The sequence below is a fragment of the Pteropus alecto genome, unplaced genomic scaffold (assembly GCF_000325575.1).
Source record: "Pteropus alecto unplaced genomic scaffold, ASM32557v1 scaffold71, whole genome shotgun sequence".
NCBI lineage: Eukaryota > Metazoa > Chordata > Mammalia > Chiroptera > Pteropodidae > Pteropus > Pteropus alecto.
This window is the reverse complement of record NW_006433024.1, coordinates 11,526,789-11,553,810: the sequence shown is the minus strand read 5'-3', so window position 1 is coordinate 11,553,810 and position 27,022 is coordinate 11,526,789. Positions and strand designations below refer to the sequence as shown.

The 27,022-nt window shown below is 44.6% G+C and overlaps 1 protein-coding gene across 1 annotated transcript in view; it reads right to left on the bottom strand.

Moving 5' to 3' along the window:
- The window catches only part of CD44 (CD44 molecule (Indian blood group)), a 72,633-nt gene extending 46,803 nt beyond the window's left edge, over positions 1-25,830 (bottom strand). The window contains exons 1-2 of the mRNA XM_025044046.1: positions 25,632-25,830; positions 13,799-13,843 (exon numbers count right to left, since the gene is read on the bottom strand). Coding sequence (XP_024899814.1) covers positions 13,799-13,843; positions 25,632-25,830 — 244 coding nt within the window. The remainder of the gene's footprint in view (positions 1-13,798; positions 13,844-25,631) is intronic.
- Positions 25,831-27,022: the final 1,192 nt, after the last annotated feature.

Genomic DNA, 27,022 nt, shown 5'->3' with positions numbered 1-27,022 from the left:
AATACATATGATTCAGATAGGGCGAGCTTTAACCCAGACCTTTTTTCTCACTTGGGCAGGTCTGGAGGTAGTCAGGGTAGATTCTGCTTATTTATCAACAAGAAAATTGAGACTCAGAAAAGTGAGTTGCCCAACAAAGTGAGGATTTCTGTCCAGAACCTGTAGTCACCTTCCAGAATCTCAGTTGCTTTGTTCTACAATTCTGAGCCAATAGTCTGGATAGGGGAAGCCTGTTATAACAGTGTCCTAGGTACCTGGCACCTTTGGGATTCTGTGTTGCATCAGCTTCTGAGAACCTTAGCAGGTGAGTTTAATGTATGTATGTACATGTTATCTACAGGAGAAGAAACTGAAGCTCAGAAAAATTAAACAACTTCCCAGCTATTAAATTCCATCTCAGGTCTGTTTAATACCATGTTCTGAACCACTTTGTTATTTTCGCTAGGATCCTTTCTCATCATTAGAGTGAGTCTTTGCTGTAAAAGAGAGAGGTACACTAAAACAATTTTTGCATAAGAACTAAGAGAGGGTCAGTGTTACTGAGCTCTAAAGGCAGCAGCTGCTTTCTTTTTTCTGGGCAGGAAGCATGTTCCAACCACTGGGAAACAGAGTCTGACAAATGCAAAATGAGATGATAACAGAGCTGTTAAACTTTCATGTGATCTTTCTTGACTGAAAGTAGTGAAGGAAGAAACAAGAAATGGAGCTTTGAAAACATAAGCCAATAACATCATTGGTTTTGTTTGTATCATTAACGTGTAGGTGCTTAAAAAAAGCATCGGAACCAGGTGAGATGGAGAAAATTTGTTTTTGTGTGATTAGTTCCTTTCTGGGTGTAACGGTGTCACACAGCACTTGGCCGATGAAGCAAGGAGAGCGCAGAGGAGGAAAATGCACAAGGCCCTTCTGAAATAGTGTTTGTTTTTACTAACGTTTTCAGCTTTGGCCCAGGTTGGCCAGTCTTAGCAAAGGGAAACTGTCATGCTGGGCGATAGCCCTTCCGGGGGCTCTTCTTGTCTAGCCTACAAAAGAAAAACAAAGCCTTCCAATCAGCCTTTGGGAGATGAAGCTGATAGGGAGACTTCAACAGATGGCAGGAGAGGCCAGCTGCCTGTCAGTGTTCAGCCAGGTGGCTTCTGCCACTACCAAGTTAAAAATAAAGTCTGAGGCATGGACGGTGGCTGGTGCTCAATGGCAGTTACTGTCATATTAAAATTAATTCTAGTTTGCAACCTGGCACACAGATATGCAAATACAATCAGAAAAATTCAGGGTAAGACTTTAGAATAAAATCCCTGTGCCACAGCCAACGTAACTTTATAGACAATATATGCACGCATTGTGAGTGCGTCTACATGTGTGTATGCAAGAAGTAAGTGCATGGTTGTGTATGCTCTGGTCAGCTCAGACAGGAAGGAACAGGTAAACTCAAACTTCAGCCTTCCCAGACTTCAAGACTTAAACATTCCTGACATATAGTAAGTAGGTATCAGCTAAAGGCTGCCAAATGAATGAAAGAATTCTACGCCATGTGAAAATTCCACAGCATACATTTATCTTAGCTCCTAACCCTGATGGCATTTAGTCATCTAAGAATTGCAAAGATGGTGCCCAGAATTTATTTCAGGTCAACTATCCCATGAGTGTCACGGTTCCTCCCTCTGACTCCCTTGTCCCTTAAAAGGGACCAAACCTTTAGGGTTGTGTACCCTTCAAGTCCTGATAATTTATGATGACTTTCCAATGGGCTTCCTTAACACTTATACAAACTAAAATTATTACCTCAAAGGGTATTAATAACATCAACAGCAATAATAGCAGCTAATATATATTGTGTACTTATTATGTGTATGCCAGGCACTCTTCTAAACCTTTTACAATTACTAACTCATTTTAGCCTTAAAACAACCCTGTGAAATGGGTAATGTTATTATTCCCACTTTCCAGATACAGAAACTGAGTCACAGAGCAGGGAATGAAACATGCCCATGTTCACAAAGCTGGTGGAGCCAGGATTCAAATTTAGCCAGTCTGGCAGCAAGAGTCCACAGACTTAACCATTAGGCTACTCCTCCTAATTCCGATTTAAGTACTTATGGTCTCTCAACCTCCCTAATGTACAGCTGTGAATATTCCCAAGGTTTAAGTAAAGTTAAAGTAAGGCTGAGGCGTGAGTAGCCACAGACTACAGATCACCGGATGGTCACCAGTGTCCATGGCAATGACACTGGCCACACTGGAAACCTCTGCAGAGAGACAGGACTCCTGAGATATCTGTCTGTCTGTCTCTCCTGAGAAACAGAGACCTCTGTGATTCAGGTTCTGCTGTGACTCAAGAGGCTGATATTAAACGGCTGATTGCATCTTTCAAACAAGGCTTTCCAACTGGAAATAAATCAAGAACGTTTTCCACTGAGCCCTGTGTTCTCCACTAAACCTCCTGGATCATGTAATAAATGAACCGTCCCAAGTTCCTACCTCTGAGAAACCCAAGGGGCACCATAATTGTTTGGGGTCACTTTTAGATTCAACGTAGAGCCTCTCTGGAGGGAGAAATGGCACCCAGACCATCAGGGTGCCTGTTACTATAGGGTAGCGAGGAGGACAGAGGTGTCACAGGGCCCAGCACCTAGGGATCTCATCACCTACATGGGAAGAGGCCTACCAGTATGACTTGTTAGGAAGAATTTTTTTTTTTTTTTAAAAAGGAACTCTCTAAGACTGTGTCCTTATTGTTTAACCTGCTCTCTGCTACCAAACTCACATGAGATCTGTGATGCTGCCAATTATGGCGGCTTCTGGGTAAATTCATTCTTACTTCAATAAATAGTTGACCATACACCATTAACCTTGACTACATTTTCCACTAAGTCTCATATCAAGGAAAACAGATCTCTGTAGTAAAATCACCCCGGCACGTTTCAAAACTTTGCCTAGACTGCAGGGACTGAGAGGAATGGCTCCTTGGTTTGCCCCAGTCATTTCCTGAGTAGTAGAAAATCACGAGATCTGCTGGCAGTAGAGCACTATGTAATTTTCCCCAACTTGCCATTATCTACATCTTCCCAAACTTTCCCGAGAGGGGAGTGGGAGTGGAGGTGTCACATAGGTGGCTAGTGATGGAGCTGGGTGACAAGAGGTTTTTAACCCGGAATCCATGAGTTGGTCTTCCAGGGGTCTATAAAACTGTGAAATTGTCCGCAGGATTTTGTGTGTATGTATATATGTGTGTACATTCATGCGTATGTGTGTGTGTGTATGTGTCTGTGCGTGTAACTATTTTGAAGAGAACTGCATCCTTGCATTTCTCAAAGAAGTCTGTGAACCAAACATAGAAAGAATTGCAAGAAATTATTATCTCCAAGGTCTCTTCAGGAATCAAATTCCAGGATTCTGGAATTTTGCAACTTCTCTGTGGGCTTCATGACAGCAGAGGCTGTGCCTGTCCCTCACCTCTGCATCCCCGGTACCCAGCGCAGTACTGCACAGAGTAGGCACATGTTGGACAAATGAATGAACAAATGAACAAATGGATGAATGAATATTCTCTTTCTCTCTGCAATCTGAGAGGACAAGCAGACTTGTGGGCACAAAAAGGATATCTCTCAGGTCATTTCCCCACATCACATCTAAAGAATCACCAGCTGGGCCTTGCTGGGAATTCTCTATTGGACACTTAAAATGTCTTTAGCTGGAGGCATTTTTGCTTCTGAGAAATTTTGCTGTTTTCCCTGGAAGCAGATGTTTCAGAGACCAACTTTCAGTTTTGTAACTGGCTTTTCTGTCCGGACTTTAAAAAGATCATCTCAGCGATGGGCATGCCTTTTTGCGTCCTGTCATGGGGCCGTTTCTGAGGCCAGATCCCCTGAAAGAGGACACCAGACATAGTGTGCCCCTTGTGAAGACCATGAGAAGGCGATCTACAGTCACACTGTGCCCAGACTCAGTTCTCCAACCAGACTTCTCCAGATCATCCAAAATGATTTAAATTAGTTTTCTAACACGAGACACTCAGATGTCCCTGGTTCCTATTTGCCATCTCCTTAGGAGAGATGTGGCAGAATTAGAATTCTTCTACTGATTTGGTCCCAGAGTAGGCCGTCTGTCTGGGGAAGCTGGTTTTTCCTGAAGGTGGGAAAAAGCCAGTTTCTACAACTCAATGACTCGTGCAGTTCCTCTGGCCATGATAACAATGGCAAGTCCTCGTCCTATTTGAACTTATTGAATATTATTTTTGCTTCCTCTGGGCCATATGAGGTTTTCAACATTTTACACCTAAGAACTCATTCAGTTCTCACAACAACCCTATGTGATAGGCACTTTCATTATTGCCATTTTACGCAGGAGGTAACTGATTCATTGAGAAGACATGAGTTATCTGAGCTAGTAGGCAGTAGTCCCGGGTTTCAGACTGAGCAGTCCGACTAGTCACATTGCAGTGCTAAGTTGTGCATGGGACAAATGCTAAAACTACAGGAAACCCACTTACTCTCCTGTGGTTTTTAAAGTGTGGAGAGGTGAGCATTCATAGAGAGCTCTGGAGAGAGGAATTTGAACTTATTGAATATTATTTTAAGATTAGAGTTCTCTTGATTCCAGACCACAAGTCTTAGAACTTTGCCTAAGAACTTGGGAAGGCTTCGGTGGGAAAACCCTCAGTAACAGAACTTCCACTCTCTCCCGGGGAGAAGATTCTGAGGTTTCCATGTCATTGGCTTTCCTCAGTAGGGACTGGCTACCTCTCTCTGATTCTACCTGTGCTCTTCCCATGATCCCTTCAGAATTGAGAATCCAACTTGAGCTGCAGCCTCAGGCTTTCTCTGCCCTTCTTGCCTGATGGCTCTGGCCAAGGTCAGGCAGGGCGAATAGAGGATCCTGGGACTCAGGGTTCGCCCAGGGCATGGATGTCAGACCACAGGCTGTCCTTGTGACAGTCTGAGATATCTGTTACCCAACCCAAAATCTAAACAGACCAAGCCAAGATGCCAGGCCAATTTGCTAGAGCATAGTCTTCCAAATGATTGCATCTTACTCTTGCATCAAGTTCTTGGGAGTCTGTCACATGCAAGCCTCCTGGGCAGTGGCAGTCCAAAGCACGGGCGAACTCTCCATATTTCTTAATTTTATAGTGTTTTTCATGAAATAATCAGGATTCCATTTCTGTCTTCTGATTTGCTGAGCTCATGTCTGAAAAAGATTATGCAACTCACAACCCAACCGAACTGATCCTCATCAGAAGTAGAAAAAGAAAAGACCATTAAAAAAAAAAAAAACATTATTGCTCATTGGATCATCTGTGTTTAAAGACAGTAGGAACAAAAGACAGCTTCTAATCAAATTCTCTTGCAACACGAGAGAAAAAAAAAAATCCAGAATGACCGAGCATGGTCTCCCAGCCAGTTATGAGGAAAGCAGGACCTCGGGGATCCATAACTGCTGGATTCCTGACTCCTAGGCCAGTGCTCTTACTATTGAACCGCTTTTATAAGTGGACTGAGCAAGCCATTCCCAATAAAGTCAAAATCCAGTGTCTTAATGAGACATAAAGAAGACATTCTGTTCTTCATTTCTCTGATTGTTTGATGTCTTTGAAGCCCAGAAGTTTCCATCTGGGAGTCTCCCTAGCTATTACGGACCCTGCTGCCACCCGGGCCTGCTAGTCCAGAAGGCTGGCAGTCTTCCTGCCGCCCCCACGTCACTTGCCCCCATCCCCTGACACCCACGTGATGGGCGCCTGGTGAAAGGGTCTATTGTTCAGCATCCACTTTTGAATGAGGCCAAAATCACACTCAGTGGCCGGATCGCCTTTGGCTGCCCAGTGCAGACCATGAGTCTTGAGTGACTCAGTCTCTCCCGGAATTGCCCTAGAAGCGGGTAAGGGTTTAATGAGCAGAGAAAATAGTCATACACAATCATACCCAGAGAATTTCCTCCAGAATGGGTCTTGGGTGGCTTTCAACTGAACTATTCATCTCTTGGCACTTGGAAAGGAAATGCGCCCTAACTTCTTGGTGCCTGGCTGTACCCCCTGACCTCTCAGCTTTTTGTCCAAGGAACATGGAGCCTGTCATGGCAGCCAACAAGGAACCACCAGGGGTCCATCCCATTACTTCGTCAGAGAAATGTCCAAAGAGACTCTCAGCACTGCTCTGGCCCTTCTGTCAAGGTCTCCAAACGATCGACCCATGAAGTTCTAGAATTGTTTCACAGAGTCTGGGGAGCCCCCACCCCTGTCTCCTATAGGGATGGTGGGAACTAGGGGGAAGTAGGAAGTGGAGAAAGCCCGTTTAGGCCTCCACTCCTCATCTTAGGTCCAACTGTCTTTCTGGGAAAGGAGAGTGTGTGTCCCAGAACTGTCACCTCAATGTCTGAGTCTGAAAGGCCAAGTGATCGTTGGTGAGTGAGTCTCCAGGAAGATGGCTGAGGGAGAGAAACCTCAGGATGTATCCTTGCGTGTTGCCATGGCAATCAGGAAATGCTCAGGTCTAGCCTTGCAACATTTGTTTTCTGCTTTTTTGCATCATATCGGTTTAGCAGATTAACTAGCACAAACCCAGGATGTGGTAAATGAAATTAAAAAGCATCTCAGGGGCCCACATGGGGTTTTTTCCTGTTGCAAGTAGAAAAAAAAAAAAAAGAGGGTATCACTTTGTTTTATAACTAGATTTTTTTTTCCTGAGGTAGTTACAATTATGGCTACATCATTTAATTCATGTATAGCTTTTGTTCAGGTCTGTAGCCAGCATTTTGAGGAACTGGTTAATTTTTACAGATGAAGAAACTAAGGAAGAAGCTATTCAAAGACTCAAAGTCTTACAGAATTTGAGTGAAATCCAGACTTCGACTCAGATTTTTGAGGTAGGATTTTCTCTATTCCCTGTAAAGCTGTCCTTTCCATCCTGGATTGTCAAAAGGCAAAGGGGAAAAGTGGTCACACTCAGAGAGAGCAGTGTGACCATCCCCATCCCCACCCTCACCCTCACCTCACCCCCCATGTTGTCTCAGGCAGAATCACAACATCTAGGATGGGTAAAAGCAGACCTGCCCCCGCCCCCACTGGGAGCTGGAGTGAGGGCAGAGGGACAGAGCCTAGACTCTCCATTTGCCTGCTGCTTATTCTTGCCTGGCTCCCACCCTGCCCCACCGATGGTCCTCACACCCTGCACCATGCTCTAGAAGGCTCAGTGGAACACTCTGGAAACCACCACAGTAGGACCCAACCATGGCGACGATGACCACCACTTAGCAAGGCCTCCAAAGTGCCAGGGGTTCCAAAGCCTTTACAGCTTTAAGAGGGTTAGTCATCCCACGTGAGAGCTATGGAAAAAGAGGGTCAGAGCGTTAAGTAATTAGCACAGGGCTCTGCAGCTCAAAGGCTGCAGCCCAGATGAAATGCACTGGGTAAAAATGCTTTACACATGACACAGGCTTGGTATTACTACTTTTGTGTTTTTTCCCTTAGGTCTCAATAATAAAAGTACCTTGCAATTTAAAGTTCTGTGTAACAGTTGTCCCTGGTTCACCCTGTAGGGAAGAGACAGCAAAGTCTGGATGTCCCATCCTATTCTACAGGGACTGGGGCTAAGGAACAGTGAGTGGGCTTGACAGGATTTATCCGATCAGAAACTGAGATGAGGCTATTGTCCTTCAAGAGAGAGCCATGACCGATTCCCACAGAGCCCAGCTCCACCACACGGCCTCAGGTATCCTAGACATTGATTTCATTTCCTCTTGTCTATTTCTGTTAGTGTCTTCTCAGTGAGAAAGAAAACCGTGGGATTTATGAGACTCTATTCTGTATTGGACAGTAGTCTAGATGCTGTAACAGATATTACACCATATGATCCCCACGACAGCTTTGAGAGGTCAAATTATCATTCCCATTTTGTAGATGAAATGAGTGAGGTTCAGAGCACAACTGACCCAACATCCCACTGTGAAAGCAGCAGAGCCAGGAGTCAAACCCTGAGATGATACCTGGTCTCTGACGTGAGTTAGCCAAAGACTCAGTTTACCGAAGCCACACCTCTCTGCTTACGTCAGGCAGACTGTCACACCGGGGGCCTGAAACGCAAGATCATTGTCGGGTAAAGGATGTAGTTGGGACATTCAAGCTCCTACAGAACCTATAGCCGAGCCCCTGGCTGGGCTCCCCAGTAATATCAACACTAATACAGCAGCACTTACTGTGTTCAGAAGTCTGAGCTTGGTGCTTCACACCGATTATTTCACTTAATCCTCACAATAACCATATGAGATAAATACTATTATCAAACCTTTTTTTATAGACAAGAGAACTGAGGTTTAGAGAGGTAAAGACCTGCCCAAGGTTGCACCATTAGGAGATCAGGCAGCCTCGTCCCTTCTCTCAGCTGCCACACGCGAACATCTGCCTCTCTCTAATTGCTGAACTGTGGGAGACTCTATTTGGGTTACAGAATAACACTTCTTGCCGTATAATTTGGGCACTGCTGGGTTAATATTTGCTAGTGCCATGCAAATAGAGCTGGGGATGGGAGCTGGTTACTACTCTCTCCTCCAAGGGACTAACTAACAGACCAAATGAGAGAGGGAGATTTTACAGAAAAATCCATCCTGCACTGGAACTGTAGAAGCTAGTGCCCCCAAACAGGGCTGACGACTTTCTCCTTTTTTCCATCCGGAAAGAGGAAAAGCTTGATGAATGGGTTAGGTTTCTGCCGGGCTGTGATAGTAGGCAGGTCCCTACCTCTGGTGGATGGCATCTGGTCAGACATCCTTTAGCTTAATAGTATTTAACCTTTTCCCTATAGCATCACTTTAGTTCATAGGAGGGACAACGCCAGTCAGACTCTGATGGGCACCAGGTACCTTAAAATCCCCAGCGGCCTCCTTCCCTGTCACTCAAAAAAAAATCTTACCTGAATGCCAGTGAGCATGCAAGTTTTTCTAGGAATAGCTATGAGTTTGATGCCATTTATAAGAAAAGAAAGTCATTTATAAGCCTTAGCGCTTGGTTGCCAGTAGCCCTGTACTTACAACTTACCTCCCACCAATCCTGACCTACAGGTGAATTGAGACAGAACAAGAATCATGTCTTGGTTACTCCTTTCCTCTTCAAATACATCATCAGTGAAATGATGCAGCTATAAAATATTTATTTTCAAGTATTGCAAGTGACTAAGGAGAGTTATAGATTTGCACTGATTCTGATTGTTGGGCTCAAACATCATTAGATCACATTTTAATAACTCAATCTCTCTCTTTTCTTATACTATCCCTCTCTCTATCAGGTGTTTTTAAGAGCAACACAAATGTCTCCAAGCAGAAGCCTTGCACAGAACGAGGCTGGATTGTGGAGAAATTTTTAAAAATCTGGGCCAAAAGATTTCCAGGATCAGTATAGTTCCAATTGCCCCGTGAGCTAATAGCTTGCAATTCACACCTCTTCCTGAGCTTTCAATCTGTGAAATCTCATCTGTAACCGCAGATGCTGGTCTCAAATGCCAAGCTCCAGAGAACTCTGTTTCTGACAAGCTTTCAAATTTGACTCAAGTCACAGGGTTTGGACCAAAATCTTTACCATCTCATGTTCATCTGGAGTGGGCCAACCATAACTTCCTGCTTTTAAGGAACATGGCCCGTGCAAAGATCCAGGAGGTTTAAACACGGAGGAAGTTGTAAATGACACTTCTGTGAAGTTGTCAAAGAAAATAGGGTTTTGATTTTCCTTCAAATAAGTGGCCATCAAACAGCAAGAGACTGCACCTGGAGAAGGCCTAAGCTCCCTTCACCACGGACATTTGAGAGGTGCTCTGGAAATATCAGGGTGAGGACAACTGGGTCTCTTCCTGTTTGATCTGTGCCTCCCAAATTGCTATTAGCCCTGCTAGGGCGTGGCACAGAAATCAATTCAAAGCACCTTCTAGAAGATACAGATGTTATATGTCAGTATGATCCTGGATCCTGGGGAGACATACAAGGTCCCTGCCCTCAAAGAGCTTACATTCTAGATGAGGAGACCGAGAATATACAAGTAAATGATTAATATATAAATAGGCAATTTCAGGTAGTGACTGTGCTACACAGAACATAAAAAGGGATGTTATAATAGAGAATGACAGGGAGCTGCCTTGTCAGGCAGTCTGTGTGGTCTGATGCTTACTCTTCCATTAACTTATGGGCATATTTTACTTATTTATAATGGGGCTTCTGTTGAGATCAGATCAGACATCCCGTGAAAGGAAATACGCCTTCTGCCACTCCCCCATCCCCCACACACGTCAACACATACAGATTAAATCAGATTTGGAATTTATTTTTGCTTTCCATGGTCCATCAAAAGATGTCTCTAGAATTTGGACTTAGAAGGGTAAATGAGGGAAACTCAGAAGGCAAAGCCTACGGCAATCGAATGATCCGGTTTCTAAGATAAGAATTCCATTTGAGTCATAAGTCAAGTACAGAGTTGGTGGAAATGGGGTGCATCTGCCCCTTCTCAGTCTTGGCCTGAACTTCCAGGAGACAACAAGTCAGATAGAATGACAGAGCAGCTTATCAGAGTCCTACTGTGATGTGCCCACTCAAAAGCCCTCTGAAGGCTTACAAGAATCTCTTGGCCACCCAGCATCTTTGGCATCTCTTATTTTATAGTTACCGGTAACTGGTGACTGTAGCAATTTACCCCCATGGTATTTCAAGACGGCATAATGGCCATGCTCACAGTATTTCATAACAGAGAGACTTGGGTCCAAGTCCCAACTTTGGCTCTTGTAGAATGTTAGGCAGGCCATGTTTTCTTAATAGTTAAGCCTCAGTGTCTTCTTTAGTAAAGTGAAGGTAATGCTTACCTCATGCGGTACTTGTAAGGATTAAATTAAGAAATGCACCTAAAACACTTAGCAAGTAACTGACACTTAGCAAAGTGGCTGGTATTAATCAATATTAACCAATCACCTCAAAGATTAAAGTGTATTTAAGGCAGCTTAAAATACAAAGTGCCTCATACTCTGACTTAATTCTTAAGTAACTGGTTAGCCACTAGATGCATCATTGGTAACAGCCACTCAAGACCTCTAGCTAGGAACCAGGAGCCTAATTATCTGGGTATATGAGTTCTTAGTCAACATAATACATGTTCTTACTGGATGGATGGATGGATGGATGGATGGATGGATGGATGGATGGATGGATGGATGGGTGGATGGGTGGATGGGTGGATGGGTGGATAGGTGGATGGGTGGATGGGTGGGGATGGGTAGATGGGTAGATGGATGGATGGTAGATGGTGGATGGGTGGATGGGTGGATGGATGGATGGATGGATGGATGGATGGGTGGATGGGTGGACGAGTGGATGGATGGATGGATGGATAGACAGATAGACAGACTATGTATGTATCTAGAAAACGTCATTCTAGGAAGAAGCCTGCCTCAAGAGATACTAACTCATATAATCAGGATGGGTTCCATTGGGACCATGTCTAACTCATCTTCATATCCCCAGTATCTGATATATTCTGTGGTCCCTAATAGATGTTTCTTTGGTTTAGGGGGAAAAGAATTAGGCTGAGTCCAGAGACCTGGGGTCTAGTCCTAAACTTCTTATTGATAAGCTGTTAGTACTTGGAGAAGGCTTCTGTTTATCATTCCAGGAAGAAGCTGGATTTGATGATCTCTAGGTCTCCAGCCAACCTAGGTTTCTACCTCCAGAAGGAAAAGTCTACATCTCTTTGTGATTTGTTCTCTAAACACTCCAGAAACCTGAGTAGCTCCTCTTGCCTCCAGGGTTGTGGCATTTCACTCTGGAACCAATCAAGCAGGGTGGCTAGGCCAGCAAAAAGAAACAATAGACAAAACAAGAGAGTGTTACCAGTATCCTGCTCTCAGATTACACCAAACAAATGCCTCCAGCACACAGAGACTAGAACCTGCCCCCAACGAAGCTGGAGGGAAAAAATGGTTTTAATTAAGAGAGAAAACCGGCAGAATTGCTGATTTCCTGAGAGACTTCTCCTAAATCACTACAAGCAGCCGCATTGCTCCCTGCAGTGGATTTCTCCATCGCGGGCCAATTCAAACCATTCTTTAGTCGTGAGACAATCCTCCAGTGACGCACTGTTAAGCAGTCCCCACCTGCACAACTGAGAGCCCAGACGCCCACCGTGCCTGACTCCCTGGTCTTTGGTGGTCTTGGGGGCCCCGCTGCCCCTGCACAGGGGAGAGAGGGGGATTTCCATCTTCTCCCTCCTGAAGATAACTCCCAGTAGTCCTAAAGTGTTTCAAAGTCCTTCGTTTTCACAGAGCCAGGAAAAAAAATCCAATTTCTTTGGGAAAGGGGATGCCTTGAATTTTCAAGGTCTCCGGTTCTGGGAATGGGAGAACAGAGTTAACCCCATAAAGCTGAATGGGAACTCATGGTGTCATGTTAAAAAAAGAGGGGAGCTCAGAATTGAGCAGCCCCACCACATAAGAGCCGAGCCATTCTTGGGCAAGTTACTTCATATTTAGAAGCCTTAGTTTCTCAGCCTGTAAAATGGCTCTGAGGAAATCTAGTCATTCATTTATTCAATGGATATTTGGTGTGTACCTCAAAGAGAAGTTTATGGGAGTTAGGTAATAAATATATGCAAAGCACTAGCATTGAGTTGGGTTCATAGCAGGTGCTTTAAAAATGTTAATCTTTTTCCTTCTCCCACAGGAAGATAAAATCTTGATGACTGGCCTCAGCTCTCCCAGATACCAAAAGGATCCTTAGGTTCTCATTTATGATGTATTTACACCATGAAAAATCATTTGTGCTTTGATAATTTCCCCTTTCAGCCTGACTAACAGTCCACAGCCACACTCTCATGAAATTAAAAGCAAAATGAGAACCTGACTCAAATTCAAACATTCCCGTAAAAAGGTGTAAGTCTTAGTCACTTCTGAGGTGTGGCTGGGAGTGGCCAGATCTTCCTTTCTTGAGAGGAGAGCAGAACTAAGCAGTCTAAGGCAATTAAAGGTATTTTTGGAGATGAGAGAACTGAACACCCCAGTGACTGATGGATGGGCACTTTATGCCCTCAGAAGCTGGTCTCTCATCCACAACCAGGAAATTCCAAGCTTGGGTTTCTGGGGAAGATGTGTGCTCTGGAAAACTGTAAGTTTCCCGAATGAGAAGGAAGCTACTTCCTTAAACCACCCCTGAGGGCTCTTCTATCCTCCGAGGCCAGGGAAGAGCATTGTAAAGAAACACATCACTTGAGAGGGAGAAAAATACCATCTCCTCCTCTGGCCCCACCAACAACTGCCAGGACGGAAGGCAGGAAGAGGCTGATCCTGCTGAGACAAGCAGCCTGGGAGACTGACTGGCATTGTGCAAGTAAAGACAGGACCTGGAGCTCATTTCCCCATTCGCTTTCATGAGCTACTGCAATAGCCAAGGTTTCCGGAACAACCCGTGCTGCTTTATCTACTCAGCAACAGTTGTTTCATGTGGGTGTCAGCACTCTGGTGCACCCTCCCTACTGAATTAAATGAGATTTTATTGACTAATGCTTTGCCCAGAAATGGAATGAAAATCTTCCAAAGGCAAGCTGGTAGCTTTTTCTCAAGTGCAGCTGGAACAAAGTGAGGGCTGACTCGTACAGGGAGAGGTCCCAGGTCTAGTAGCAACAACAGAGATCACAGTGGGTACTGATGAAGGCTTAATCCCCACCAGTCACTCTGTCACGTTAGTCCTTACACTCCCCTACAGGTAGGTGTTGGTATTCTATTTTAAAGATAAGACAGTTGAGGCTTGGAGATGTTAATTGTGTAAAGCTACATAATTGATGAGTGGCAGGACTCAAACCCAGGGCTCACTCCAGGACACACACTGCTTTCTGAGTGCCCGAGACACTGAACTCAAACCCTCTTTGTGCATTGTTAATAGCCTGTGCCTGACCCAGAGACTGAACTACGTGGCTTGGCTACACGCTCTCAAACCTAACCTTTAGAAGAAGATAGAAACCCTGACTTTGAGACACAATCCCCTGCTAGCCTGTTTGAGGTGAGGCCTTTTTCTGAATCTGTTCCAGGGGGTGTGGAAAGCTCATTTGGAGAAGAAAGCAAACGAGTTTTCCAAAGGCTGTGACAATGCAAACAATGCAGAATACAAGAGTGGCTGTTGACTTTAGCCTTCCAAACAATATAAAGAACGGGAAGCTCAAACAGATAATAGAGTACTTTTCCTATACCCTGAGAAACAGTCATTCAGGAAGGCTGGCGATCATCTGATGATGCTTGTTTGAGAGAGAGCTGCCCCAAGCACGTCCAGGAAGGGAGCCACAGGAAGCCTCTCCCTCTGCCCCCAGCAAGAAGAGTCTCAAGTATCCAAGACTTGCTTCCCCAAACCTCATCCCTTCTTTCCCATCCCCGCAAAGAAAAGGTTTCTTCTTTGTCTTTCTCATCCATCCTGCGTGGTCAGACATTGTACATATTCAGCTTCTCTAGGTGCCCTTGCAAAAAACAAGGAAGAGACTTTCTTAAGTCAGGGGTCTCCAATCCCCAGGCCATGGACCGGTACCTGCTCCCCAGCGCTAGCATCACTGCCTCACCTCGGATCATCAGGCATTATATTCTCATAGGAGCACCAGTTCTCGGTACCAAAAAGGTTGGGGACTGCTGTCTTAAATTACACCAGCCAAGGAAAAGGGGTGGGAATTGGGATGAGCACAGCCATAAAGAGGAAGGAGAGAATGGGAGAAGATACGGCTGCTTGCTAACTCTTAGTTGCTTTTTAAGCACTCGTCTCTTATTCCAGTAGAATGGATAGATAGATGATAGATGATAGATGATAGATGATAGATAGACAGATAGACAGATAGATAGATAAAGTATATATTTTTTTTTATAGTTGAATTTGGAGATCACAACCTTGGTAAGTCACAATCCCACAAAATCAGCTCAACATTGAAATGGATACAGGCCTTCAGAAAAGACAATCCCAGTCCCAACTTCATTCATTCAACAAGGTTTCATTCAGTGCTCCCTATGTGTGGGGTACTGTTCTAGGCACCGGGACCAGGGCATTGAGCAAGGTCACTGTCCCAGTGCAAGTGATGGCCCTGGGGAGAGGACAGACATTCAAGAAATCAACAGCACAGCACAACAACCAAGTACAAGGTGCTGAGCACTTGGTTTAAAGGGAAATCTTTTCTCCTCAAGGCTTTTGCTGTCCCCTGGAGATGCCTCTCTGAGGCAACGCCATTCCTTCTGAGAACTAAAGGGATATATTGGGAACTAGCCTCCATTCTAACGCTCAGCAAGACTCATGGTCAGGAAATTCATCCTCAAACTAAAGTATAAATCATTTTGGTTTAACAGAATCCATTTCCTCCAGCTCTTTCATCATTAGATTCTGAAAGAAACAGCCCCCTTCCTGTGTAAGAAACAATCCACATTAAACATCCCCTAGGCTTCCCTTCCGTGCATGCAGTCATTATAAATCTTTTAATGGTATTTAGGTAATAAGTAGGAATGAAAAGAAATAAACAAAAAAATCCTGATGTTTCCCCCTCACCCCCCTTCTGTTAGATTCCTTAGCTAACTACATGGAGGCACGCGACTTGCCCAGAAAACTCTCCTGTTCATCTTTGGGCTTAATAAAATGTTAAGATACTGGACACTTGAGCTTCGGACTCAAAGAAACTATTAGGAAGAAGTTTTCTTGCTTATGAAAGAACAATTATTAATATAAAATTCAATAGTCCATTCTAAACTCCTTGAAAGTAAGTCAGGTCCATTGTGAGCCAACATAGTGTGGTGACATGGACTTTAGCTCTGGGGGAAGAAAACTAGGATTCAAATCCTGAATCTGCACTAATTACCTATATGACCTTGGCAAATTCATTCAATTTCTCTCCTGTATAGGAAGATAATAGTGCTAACCACAAAGTTAATGCGAGGGCTGGATTAGGTGATATAGCGGAAAATACTACACACACAGTAAAACACGCTAGGAGTAGGTATAGAAAAAAGAAACCGGTCATCTCCCATGGGGGTCATCATCTCATAATTTACAGGAAGAGATGCTCATCCGAGGTCATAATAATTCTTTTTAAATGGATCACTACAGATTAGTGGTCCCTATGCATGGTGCAGCTCTAGCAGTGCTGAGCTGGATTGCAATAATGAGTTTCTAATAATAAAGTGCTCATGTGTGCAAAAGATTGACGATTTCTTGTAAATTATATCAGATTTAAGGTTATTCTCTGATATGCTTTTGTTGGGAAGTAAAAAGGATGAAATTATAGCTATTATTATGATGTATTGAGTATTATTAAGCCACAGACCATCTAAGCCTCAAACTGCTGTGTGTCCCCTGTGTGAACTCTCCCCATGAGGTGTGTCTTCTCAGAAAGTGGAGGGTGTGGCTTAGGAACACAGGAACTTAGCTTTGCCTTTTTCCCTTTACCTTGCAGAGCATCTCAAGCCACAACCTTACCAGGCGGGAAGACACCCTTTGGGGCCTTACTCATTGTAAGAGACGTTGTTGCCAATGCAACAAAGTTCTAATTGAACCTCAATTTTGTTTAAAGCCCGAACTTGTGTTTCAGAGGAGGCGAAGGCCCAACTCCCAGCTCCAGTGTGTGGATCGTGACTGGTTTAAGTACTCCGTGGTCAGAATACTCCCTACCAATGATGGGTTGGGTGTGGGCATTCCATGGAATGTGACCTCTTCTTCCAATGAGAAATAAAGAGAAGTTAATTAAAGACTTCTGGAAAAGCTATTCCTCCCTTTTTTAGAAGAGATGTTTGTAAAAAAGCATCCCTTCTTCTGGTGCTGGATATTGATCTTTTTTTTTTTTTTTCATAGGAATCCTAGAACAGTGGGAGTCAATTTCGGGCCATGAAGGGGGCTAAACTTTAAGAAGACACTAGAATGGCAGAAAACTGGGAGAAAACTGGGTCTTTGATGATATGACTGAGTTTCTGAAATTGTCCTGCCTCCATACTTGTTATGGGGGATATCATTTTATGAGGGTTGATTACTCTATTACTTACAGAGATATTCAGCTGCCGTGCACTGATATGGGTATAGCAAGAAACACGTGGCAGATGACAACTACATGGGGGACGCATCACGGTTTAACGCATTGATAAGTTGTAGCTTACGTTCAACCATGATAGCTATAACTTCATCCCTATTTTTCCGACCCAAGAAAGCACATCTGAGTGAAAATGAAAAGATGTAATACCATCATTGACGTGATAACCTTGAATCCGTTCTCATTTATAAGACATAGTCGTTTCTAACTGACCATTTGGATTAGCTGGTAGCTCTGTTCTACCAAGTGACAGATACTGTTATTATTATCTATGCGGTCATGTGAAAGATGGTTTTGTTTTCTCATCACACCTGTCCTGCTCTCCTGATAGCGTCCACTCTGGTCATCTCTAAGTAATTACCACCAACGAAGCAGGTAAAGTAGTGAGGTCCTTGTAGCCAAGCAAGTGGACATTCACACCCCAGGGTTCTTGCCTGTTTCTCTTTCCTGATCCTGAAAGATGCACCTGCATGACTGCCGGAAGTCACCCTGCAAACCACCCTCCTCACACACACCAGTGAGACCCTGGGCCTGAGCTCCAGCCACCAAAGTGCTCGAGATAAGACCAAGAAACCTCCAATAAAATGGATGAGATATGGCCCTAAACCAAGGCTGAATGCTAAAGATTCCCAAGTAAATTATGAATCTCACATCCTCCCCCTCCCAGGTTAAAATAACTCCAGTATCACGGGATACTTGTCGATTCTCAGAGTTTGGGTTCCTTTGCTGCCCCGACACGTGCTTCTAAAAGCCTGATTGAGCTTGGAGGTTCCCATGGTTCTCTTTCCGCCATTGTCTATTGCAAGACAGACGTGATAAACCAGTTGCTTTCAGAGTTTTCAGTAGAACTTTCTTCTCTTGCTCTCTTACTCAGATGGCCTAAGGGTGAGGCAGCCAGAAGAAGGGCTGCCTTGGCTGGATTTGCTTGCGTAGCTCTGACCCCACCCACCAGACTGTCCCCTGGTCCTGAGAGCTGGTGGGTTTAAAAAGTCCAACCAGTAGTCCCCCCAAGGAATTGTGTGGATACTGCAAACATAGTTACTGCTATTAATCCTTCGGGTCTGAAGAAGCCTTCCCTGGTGCTCTAGATCAGGTGACGTCTCCTTGTTTTATGCTCTCACAAGATCTTATGTTCTTTCCCAGCATTTACCTCAAGTATAATTAAATAAGGGTATAATTAGTTGTTTACTGTCTGTCTTCCCAGATACACTGTAAGTTCCACGAGAGCAGAAACTGTGCCTCTCTTGTTTAAAGTTGTATCCCCAGCGCCTAGCAGAATGCCTGACACATATCAGTATTCAATACATATGTGTTGAATGAACAAATGAATCCTTTGAAAACCATTGATTGTTGACTTGACTCACAGAATTGCTCAGAGAAGTGGGCAAAAGAAAGCCAGGCCAGGTTAAATTGGGCCTTCTGGTTTCAAAACACTCATTAAGTCAAAAAAGGATCAAAACAAACACCAAGTATGGATGTATAAGATACTGCACAGGAAACCAGTCCTGAGTACAATGGAAGCTCCATCCACACCATTTCCCATCGTGTTACAAAAAACCAGTACCCTTTTATCTTCCTCTCTTTGTCATTCCAAGTCTTCTTGCCCTGGTCATCCCATCCTTCTCTTGCTTAATGCCCTTTCTTTTATCGTCTCAAAGAATGAAAAGGAAAGGACACTGGACTGAGAGTCAAAAGACCAAGGTTTTGACTCTGACTAGTGTGTGACATTGGGCAAGTCACCTGCAGTCTTTGCAATGACCGTCTCTTACCCGTCCAATATAACAAGTAGGCTATGTAATTTCTAGTACCCTTTCCCATTCTGATATGCCATCGTCTTCGGCTTTTTTGTCACTAGCCCACAATAACATCTCACACAGGGTCCTTTTCCTCTTCTTCCCCTTCTTTGGATTCATACTTTGGAGCTGCTATAGGAGTGCAGCTCAGCCTGTACCTTCTAAGCCCTAGCAAAGCATCTGAAAGCCTCGCATCCTTGCCTCTAGCACTTTTATTGAGTTACCCTAGAAAGGGTATTGTGACTTGACTTGGCAGGGCACCCTGGGGCCCCTGCCAGCCTGACTCCATCTGTGTGCCTCAGGAAATGGCAGAATTAAGAAGCCTGAGCATATAACAAGACTTCCTAGATAAGCACTGGCCAAGAGGGGATGGCAGCACGGGAGGAGATTGGTGAGCATTCCAAAGAATACAGTTTCAATGATTGAGGTCGACCAGCAACAAGAGACAGAGATAAAGGTGAAAGTTACTTCAGGTAATAATAGGACCTTGTAGTTCTACATCACGTGCTTCTGCAGACTATCACGAAACACTTTCACACCAGCAGGCGAAGGTGGAGAGGTCTAAGGGAGGCAGAGGGATTATTTCCCAGGTGGCTCACAGTGTATTGCAGCATTAGATAGATAAAGCCAGTAGCCCAAGGTCACACAATTAGGCTTTGACAAGGTGGGAATTAGAGCAGAGTGTCCTAATCTCACCCAGGGGCTATTTCTAGGGACTCTTGGTGGAGCCTTTTGTTTATACCTTGGTTCTATCTTATCTTATCTGCCCAGGTATTGGGCTTGCTTGTTCCCCTGGGGATGAGTAGTGGGAAACTTGAGTGGGCCATAGTAGGCTGGCCAGCCTGAGTTCAGAATCCAACCTTCTTGACTTGGATACTACCAGCGGGACCCAGCGGGGCCAGTCTGTGGAATGCTGCTGCTGTCTGCATTTGGGAAGCACCGAAGAGCCCCCGAGTGGCAGCTGAGAATGCAGACGCTCCAGGGCTGATAAAAGTTGTAATTAACATGTGCATACAACCCTTTCATCTTCAAAGCCTTACTCACATTAGCTAGTAATTCCTCCCATCACCTCTATGGGTGAGGCATCACTTTTGTCTTCTCAGTTTGCAGATGGAGAAGCTGATGTGGAGAAGGGGCCCTTTGCCAAGAAGTCTGGCCCTTGTTCGCACAGAGGAGATTCCTGGCTCCCAGCATCTAACTTCAACTGGGGTGATGGAAAAACACAGTGGGAATGAATTATAAGAGAAGGCTCAAGCAACTGACTCCCTCTAGGTAAGAGACCGCATTTATTCTATTCTGAAAGGAGGCAGAGTCTACAGCTTGGCTAGCTGACTAGATTTGATAGCCGAACGACCAGAGTTACATGCAAGTATCAGAAACATAAACTAGAAACGCCCGCTGTTCTACTGTGGTGATCTTCGTGTGATATGTTCGGATCACATCCTCTGTATTACACCCATGGCAGACATCACTAATGGATCACAGGGCTCTCTGCAGCTGAGCCAAAGTTTGGTTTCTTAGCACAGCCCTCCAGGCAGCCTCTAGTAACCAATGGGAAATGTTACAGGGGCTGAAATCCATTTGCTGTTGCTGCTGTAGGGCTTGATTGGGATTCTCTTAAATTGCCACTATTCGACTCAGGCAAAGTTGCTAAAGTTCTATGTCAACCAATGTAGGAGCTGGCTTTCTTCTGAACTTTGTCTAGCACTGTCTGAACAGGATGTTATGAGAACTCTGAGGTAGAAGAATTGAATCTGGTAAGACAGAGCCAGTGTTACCTGATCACCTGCATTTTGTCCACCCTCTCCCCTCACTGTTTTTCAGCATGAACTCTCTCATCCGGACAGGCTGGGCCCTCTCCTGGCCCCAGTCAAGCCATACTTATTTCCTCCACTTTAAACCTTTCGGCTCATGGTTTACACTTCCATGGGCTGCTCTCCTCTCCCCTCTCTCCCCATCTTCCTTCCCACACTCATCGCATCCTCAAATTCCTCTCTTTCCGTGAAGCTGTCTCATACGATTGACCCTCATAGAGGTGTCTGCTTTTCCTCATCTCTGGCACTCGATGACATGTCATCTTGTTTACTTCTCTCATCTATTTAATTTGTCTTCCACCAAACTGTAAGCTCTCTAAGGACAGAGACTAGATCGTCTTCTTCCCCCACTTCTTTCCACGGCGCCCATCACACAATACTGTTTCATTGATTGAATCGGTAAGTTCATCATCATTTTACCACTGGGGAAACAGAGGCAACTGATCAGGGAAGAACCTTGCCCACAGTCATGCCATGACTGAGGCAGAGAAATGCTAAACCTCTGCTGGGTACGTGTGGATTCTCGCTTCTCCTAGAAGGCCGTGTCTATGGGACTGGCTGGTGACACAGACGACTGGACCATATCCAGCAACAACTGAGTGCATTGCGTATGACATGAGAACTGAACCCATCTGGGATTTTATTCAAACTTCTGGCCAGCAGATTTCAGATGGATATGAAACGGGCACACCCAGAATGGACAGTAATCTGACTAAGGACTTTTGGTGACTGATAGGATGGAGCCCTGACAGGGGGGTTAGTCTCTGACCAACTTTGGCAAACTTCTAAGTAATATGCAATCTTTATGACTTCCTTTTTATTTTATTTTTTTTTCCTGAGCAAGAGCTTCTCTGGTTTCATGGAAAAGAAAGAAATATCTTAATGGGAATCTGGAAGGTTCTCAGTAGAAGCAGCAACTCACCATTGGAAAAGCTTGCCTCTCTCAGTGCCTGGTGTGTGTGTGTGTGTGTGTGTGTGTGTGTGTGTGTGTGTGTGTGTGTTGTTTGGTTTGGTTTGGTTTGGTTTTAGAGTTCCATAGTGTGTGTGTGTGTGTGCGTGCGTGCGTGCGTGTTGTTTGGTTTGGTTTGGTTTTAGAGTTCCATGGCCACCCTAGTTATTTTCCATAGGATACTAGTGCTCACTCTCTAAGGACTGTTTTGGCTGAATATTGTGATTCCTCTTGCACCAATACATCACAGAGTTCCTTTGTGGGAGCTGAGAAATCCAAGTTGAGCTTTAAAAGTGAAAGACACCATCTTTTCCTTTCTTCAAAGGTTGGCTTTTCTGGACACTTATAGCAATGTTTTGTAAAGCAGAGTTTAAAGGAAAAGGTGTTGCCTTCAGATCCTGCAGGTAATCCTAGGACTGGCTTCTTACAGTTTTAACTGTGTGACTGAGACATGTTGCTAACTTCTCTGACCTGAGCTTCTTCACCTTCCCAACTCCAAATGGTCGAAAGGTTTTGGCAGAGTCTCCTGAGCAAAGTACCTTGTCCCTAGAAGTCGTTCTTGGCCATTGGAGTTTAGGATGTAACTGGGTCCATATGCTTGTTTCTGACATGGCTCAATAATTCACTTCTGACATTTAATATAAACCAGGCATTACTTTTTTTTTTTTAGTACTGCATTATAGTCATGTTATTCTTTCCGTTAAGTTTTATGAGGCTTAGGCATTTGTGGGCCCACAGAATGGTGGATTTATAGAACATGAGGCCTGGAAAGGACTTTATAGATCAACTAGAATCCAACCCTCTCATTTTACACATGGAAAATTAGAGGCAAAAAAGGGTAAAATAATTTGCTGAGCAAATATCGAATCACTAATAGAGAGAAACTAAAATATAACAGCCATTTCTATTCTTGAGACACCTTCTGTGTGCTAGACACTTAGCTCGATGTGCCAAACATTGTTCTAGAACTTGACATGTGCAACTGCCTGAGCTCAGGCTGATGTTAGGAGGCAGAGAAGAGACTTAGCCTGAGGTCTCTCTGGTTTCACCGCCCTTCCTCCTCCTACACAACCTTCTTCCAAAACCAGACCTCCTCACGTCCATTCCACCACGCTAAACATCTAGGTTGACATGGGTGGTCTTTTGTATGGAAGGTTTTTAAACCATCGAAAGAAACAACTTCCCCTTTTTTCCCTTTTAACATAGTGACCAAAGCCAACATCTTTTCTCTGAGCGTCACTGAGAACATGATTCGAGGGTTGGGATTCTTTAAAACTGACGCTAGATTTGAAAGTAAGTGCTGGGACATAGAGGCAGACAGACCTATGGGAAATCAAGATCCCTGTTCTACTGGATAAAACCTAATGAGCCCTAAACTTCCCCTGCCTTGCCTGACATGTCAAACTTCAAGAAAGATACACTCAAATTGGAGAGAGAGAGAAGCAAAGCAATTTCAAGGAGGTTCAAGGATCCCTACAAGAGGCACTAGAAAAATTAAAATAAAAAGATTTTTATAGACCAGGAAAAAAATTTTAAATGGTGAAAAAGAATTAGTCAGAACCTGTAAACCAGAGTTAAATGGTAAAGAGAGCTTTGCTAGCCAAATCTAGAAATTCCATTCATTTGATCAGCTATCCAAATATTTATTGAGCACCTACTATATGTGGGAAACTGTACTGACAGTTGGGGACTACGGTGATACAAAAATGTCACTAGATACATAAAGCATGAGCTTTGCCATAAGAAGCTTATACGTTCAAGGGCAAAAGAGAACAGATCGCCATAACACAGCTCAGAGGCATCCCTTGAACTTCTTTTTAGATAGAGATATGCTTGTGGGGTTTTTATGAATTGTCAGAGAGAAACAACCAGGAAACAACAGGGAAAGTGAAAGTCACTCGGGGAAGTCTAGAGTGATGTACCTGACCTCCAAGGCTGACACTGGGAAGTCTCACGACAGAGGATCCACTGCAAAGACAAACTTCTGGGCAGGAGATTTCTATGGCAGTGTCACTTCCCTCTCCAAACTCTTGTCTGCATCTGCGTGACGAGCACTCTTGTGGGTTCCTGCACCCTCGTCTGCCCTTGCAGGGAAGTGGTGGCTGTGGGGCTAACTGTGACATCAGCTGGCCTCTGCAGCCTGTGAGATGGTGCTCAGCTCTGTTAGATTCTGCTTCTTGGCCTGAGCACACTCAGCAATGGCAACAGTTGTGACTGACATATAATAGATGCTCATTTAATACTTTCTAAGTGTAAGAAGACCGGGGCCAGGGGCCTGAGCAGAAACGACCTTCTAGACCAGAGGCAAGAGATCAGATACTGACTGCGTGAAATCGTTGGTTTCTACCTGACACCTCAATTTGCATAATGGTGATCATAGGTGAAGAAGCTTTACCATCATCATTCTAATATCTTGGTGGATTCTCTTTGACAGAAGAAATAGAAAAAGAATCTTGCTAGATCCATGACTGGTGTGTGGGTTCTTCTAGAAGGCACTGTAGACCTGCTCAAGTGCAAAGAGATGCACTGAAATGGAAACAGATGGGGAATCTATGATGAATTCCTGTCTCCAGGCCAAAGGCCTGGGCCCCTTTCTGCAGATTAAGTCAGATGTCCTCAGAGGACTTTGCCTCCTCCCTTCTTGGTGGTTTGTTTCTCAGTCAGAACACCCAGAGGAAATACTTCCCCACTTCCTCCACCTCCCCATGCATTGGTCACCTGCTGGGCCCTACAGAAGCCAGGCCATCTGGTTTGGGTTGTGGCTGGGAAAAGGGGCTGTAGAACACTTCCAGCATTAGCTCAATTCCTCGTGCCCTGGTAAGTGGAGCCTGATTTCTGACAACGTCCTCTCTCAGAGTTTCCCTCCTGCCCTCATTAATGCTAGCTGGTGGAGAGAAGGCCCTGGCACCAAGGCAAAGATTTAAGTTGAAGGCAAAAATTTTATTGCTATTTGATTGACTCATTTCCCAGCTTTGTCCAATCAAGAGCCAAAGTCCTATATGATAGAGAAATATTAACCAACGACCTTCTCCTTTCATCCAGGCGACAAGTAATAGTGTGATAATGAACAAACAACTCAATTCACCATCCCTTTCAGTCCTACAGTCTTTTCAACTTCCCATCACATGGAAGAGATCAGAACGTCTATCCAGGGACTGGAACGAATGAGCCACTCAGAGTACGAATGGGAAGAAGATTCCGTTACAATGTCCTTTTCATTTTGCAGTCTCGGGCTCCTCTTTGGACACCACGTGTGATAAAAGAGGGCAAAAGCAGCTCCGTGGACATTAGGAGTCTACCCCACCCGATTCCCAAATGGGCTTTATGAAAACAACCAGAGCGTTACCAGTTGTCATCATTTGAGTTTCTGGGGGTGCCCTGACATCTTGATATACTAAAAGAAACACAGTACTGTAATGACTAAGAGCGTGAACCCAGTAGCCAGGCTACCTGGGTTTGAATGCCAGCTCCATTGCTTACTGGCTCTTTGGCTTTGGGCAAGTTACTTAAATTCTCTATGCCTCAGTTTTCTCATATGTAAAAGAGGGATAATAATAGCACTCCCTCGTAAGGTTGGTATATGGATTAAACAAGTTAGCATATAGCAATGTATTAGTATATAGAAATATGTTACTAGGAATATATTAAACAAGTTAGTACATAGGAAACAATTAGAATGGTCCTGGCACATGGTTAGCACGCTGTTTGCCATTATTACTGATTGTGGTGATGGTATCACAAAAGCATACAGCTATTTGCAAAGAAGCAAGTGCAAAAGGTATAAGAGCTCTAAATTTCAGGAAAGGTTGTGGGAAAGAAAGATGAACTTTTAGGCACCGCCAAAGGAGACTGGCAATGACACACCACGGCGAATGCTCAAAATTACTGGTCTGTGGGAATGATCTCTCTTCCCACTGGAGTTTTCCAATTAATCTACGCTCTCAAAAGCCGAAGACTCGAGGTAGGTTTTTAGGGCTTGAGTTTTCCAAATCACCTCCTTGGTGACTCAGCCTCTCTCCACCCACCTGGGACCTGTCCTCCCATGCTTGCACTTAGGAGGGACACCTGCCTCAGGACAACATACTCAGGTAGCCAGTACACCCCAAACTCGGGGATATTTGGCATCATGAGATTCTGTTCACTCACAACACCCATCCCCTCATTTCGCATTTGACTCCATCTCCGAGTCTCACTGGGCAGATGATCCACGGGTAGCGGGGTCATCTACCAATCACTTCAGATTTGGTAAGCTCTGCAGAGAGGTTCGTCATTGCCAAAGTGGCTCCCTGTCAGATGTCAGGCTTCCCTGAAGAATTGCCCCTTTAGTAGCTGCAGGAGACCCACAAAGAGGGCAAGAATCTCTGTGAAACTCTTCTGCCTCTCTCCCAGCTGCCGCCGCCTTCCAGAGCAGGCATAGGCACTGGATGGGTGTGAGCCTCTCACCCAAGGAGTCCAAACTCAGATCAGCATCTCTAAAATAACTAGACCTCTAAGCGGGTGGCTGCTGGGGAGTGTTTTATTTTGAGGCTTAAATTTCAGGGTTGGTGTTATCATCCTGCCTGGCTCCCACTCCCTTCTCAGCTCAGGAGCCTCGTAACCCTGTCCTTACTCAGACATCCCAGCCACAGCAAGCAGCCACCAAAGCCGCAAACAGATAGGTGATCTCCCTCTTTGGGGAGACCAAACATGAGCTCTGCGATGGACAGCTGGCCAGCCAAACGCCCTCCTTGGGCCTGCCCTGAGCAAGACAGCATCACCATTATCATCGCATAAACATAAACATATTTGCATCTCAGGTGTACTGTCCAACATGCGGCCATATATATGGATAGAGATATTTCTATATTCCAGACATTCATTTCAGTTCAACAATTACTGGTAACAATTGTGGACCAGCACAGTGCTCTGGGACCACACACACACACACACACACACACACACACACACACACCCCCCCTTTATGTCATGGGCTTCCACAGTGCTGCAGAATACAGATAAGAGAAATTCTATGTCAGGTTCAGGGTTTCTCCTTAAAGGAGTGTGAAAGTCATTAGCACTCCATGAACCCCCCCAAATCACAAGGCCTTCCTGCACGATTTCACTCTGAAGCTTTAAGGCTAATTAACTGGTGACTTTTCGGAACGACATACCACACTGTCACAGATGAGGTTACTGGGATGGCCGCCATCCTGTTACACCAGGGATTTTCAGCTGGGGGCAACTTTAACCCCTCCCCTAATCTGGCAATGTCTGAAGGTATTTTTTGTTGTCACCCCTGAGGTGGGCGGATGTACCACCAGAACCTAGCATGTAGAAGCCAGAGATGCACAGTCAGCCTCTACCAGGAAACTCTAGGCTAGACTGTGAGCTATGCAGGGGCAAGGACTGTGTGCTCCTGACAATACCCTCTCCAGTG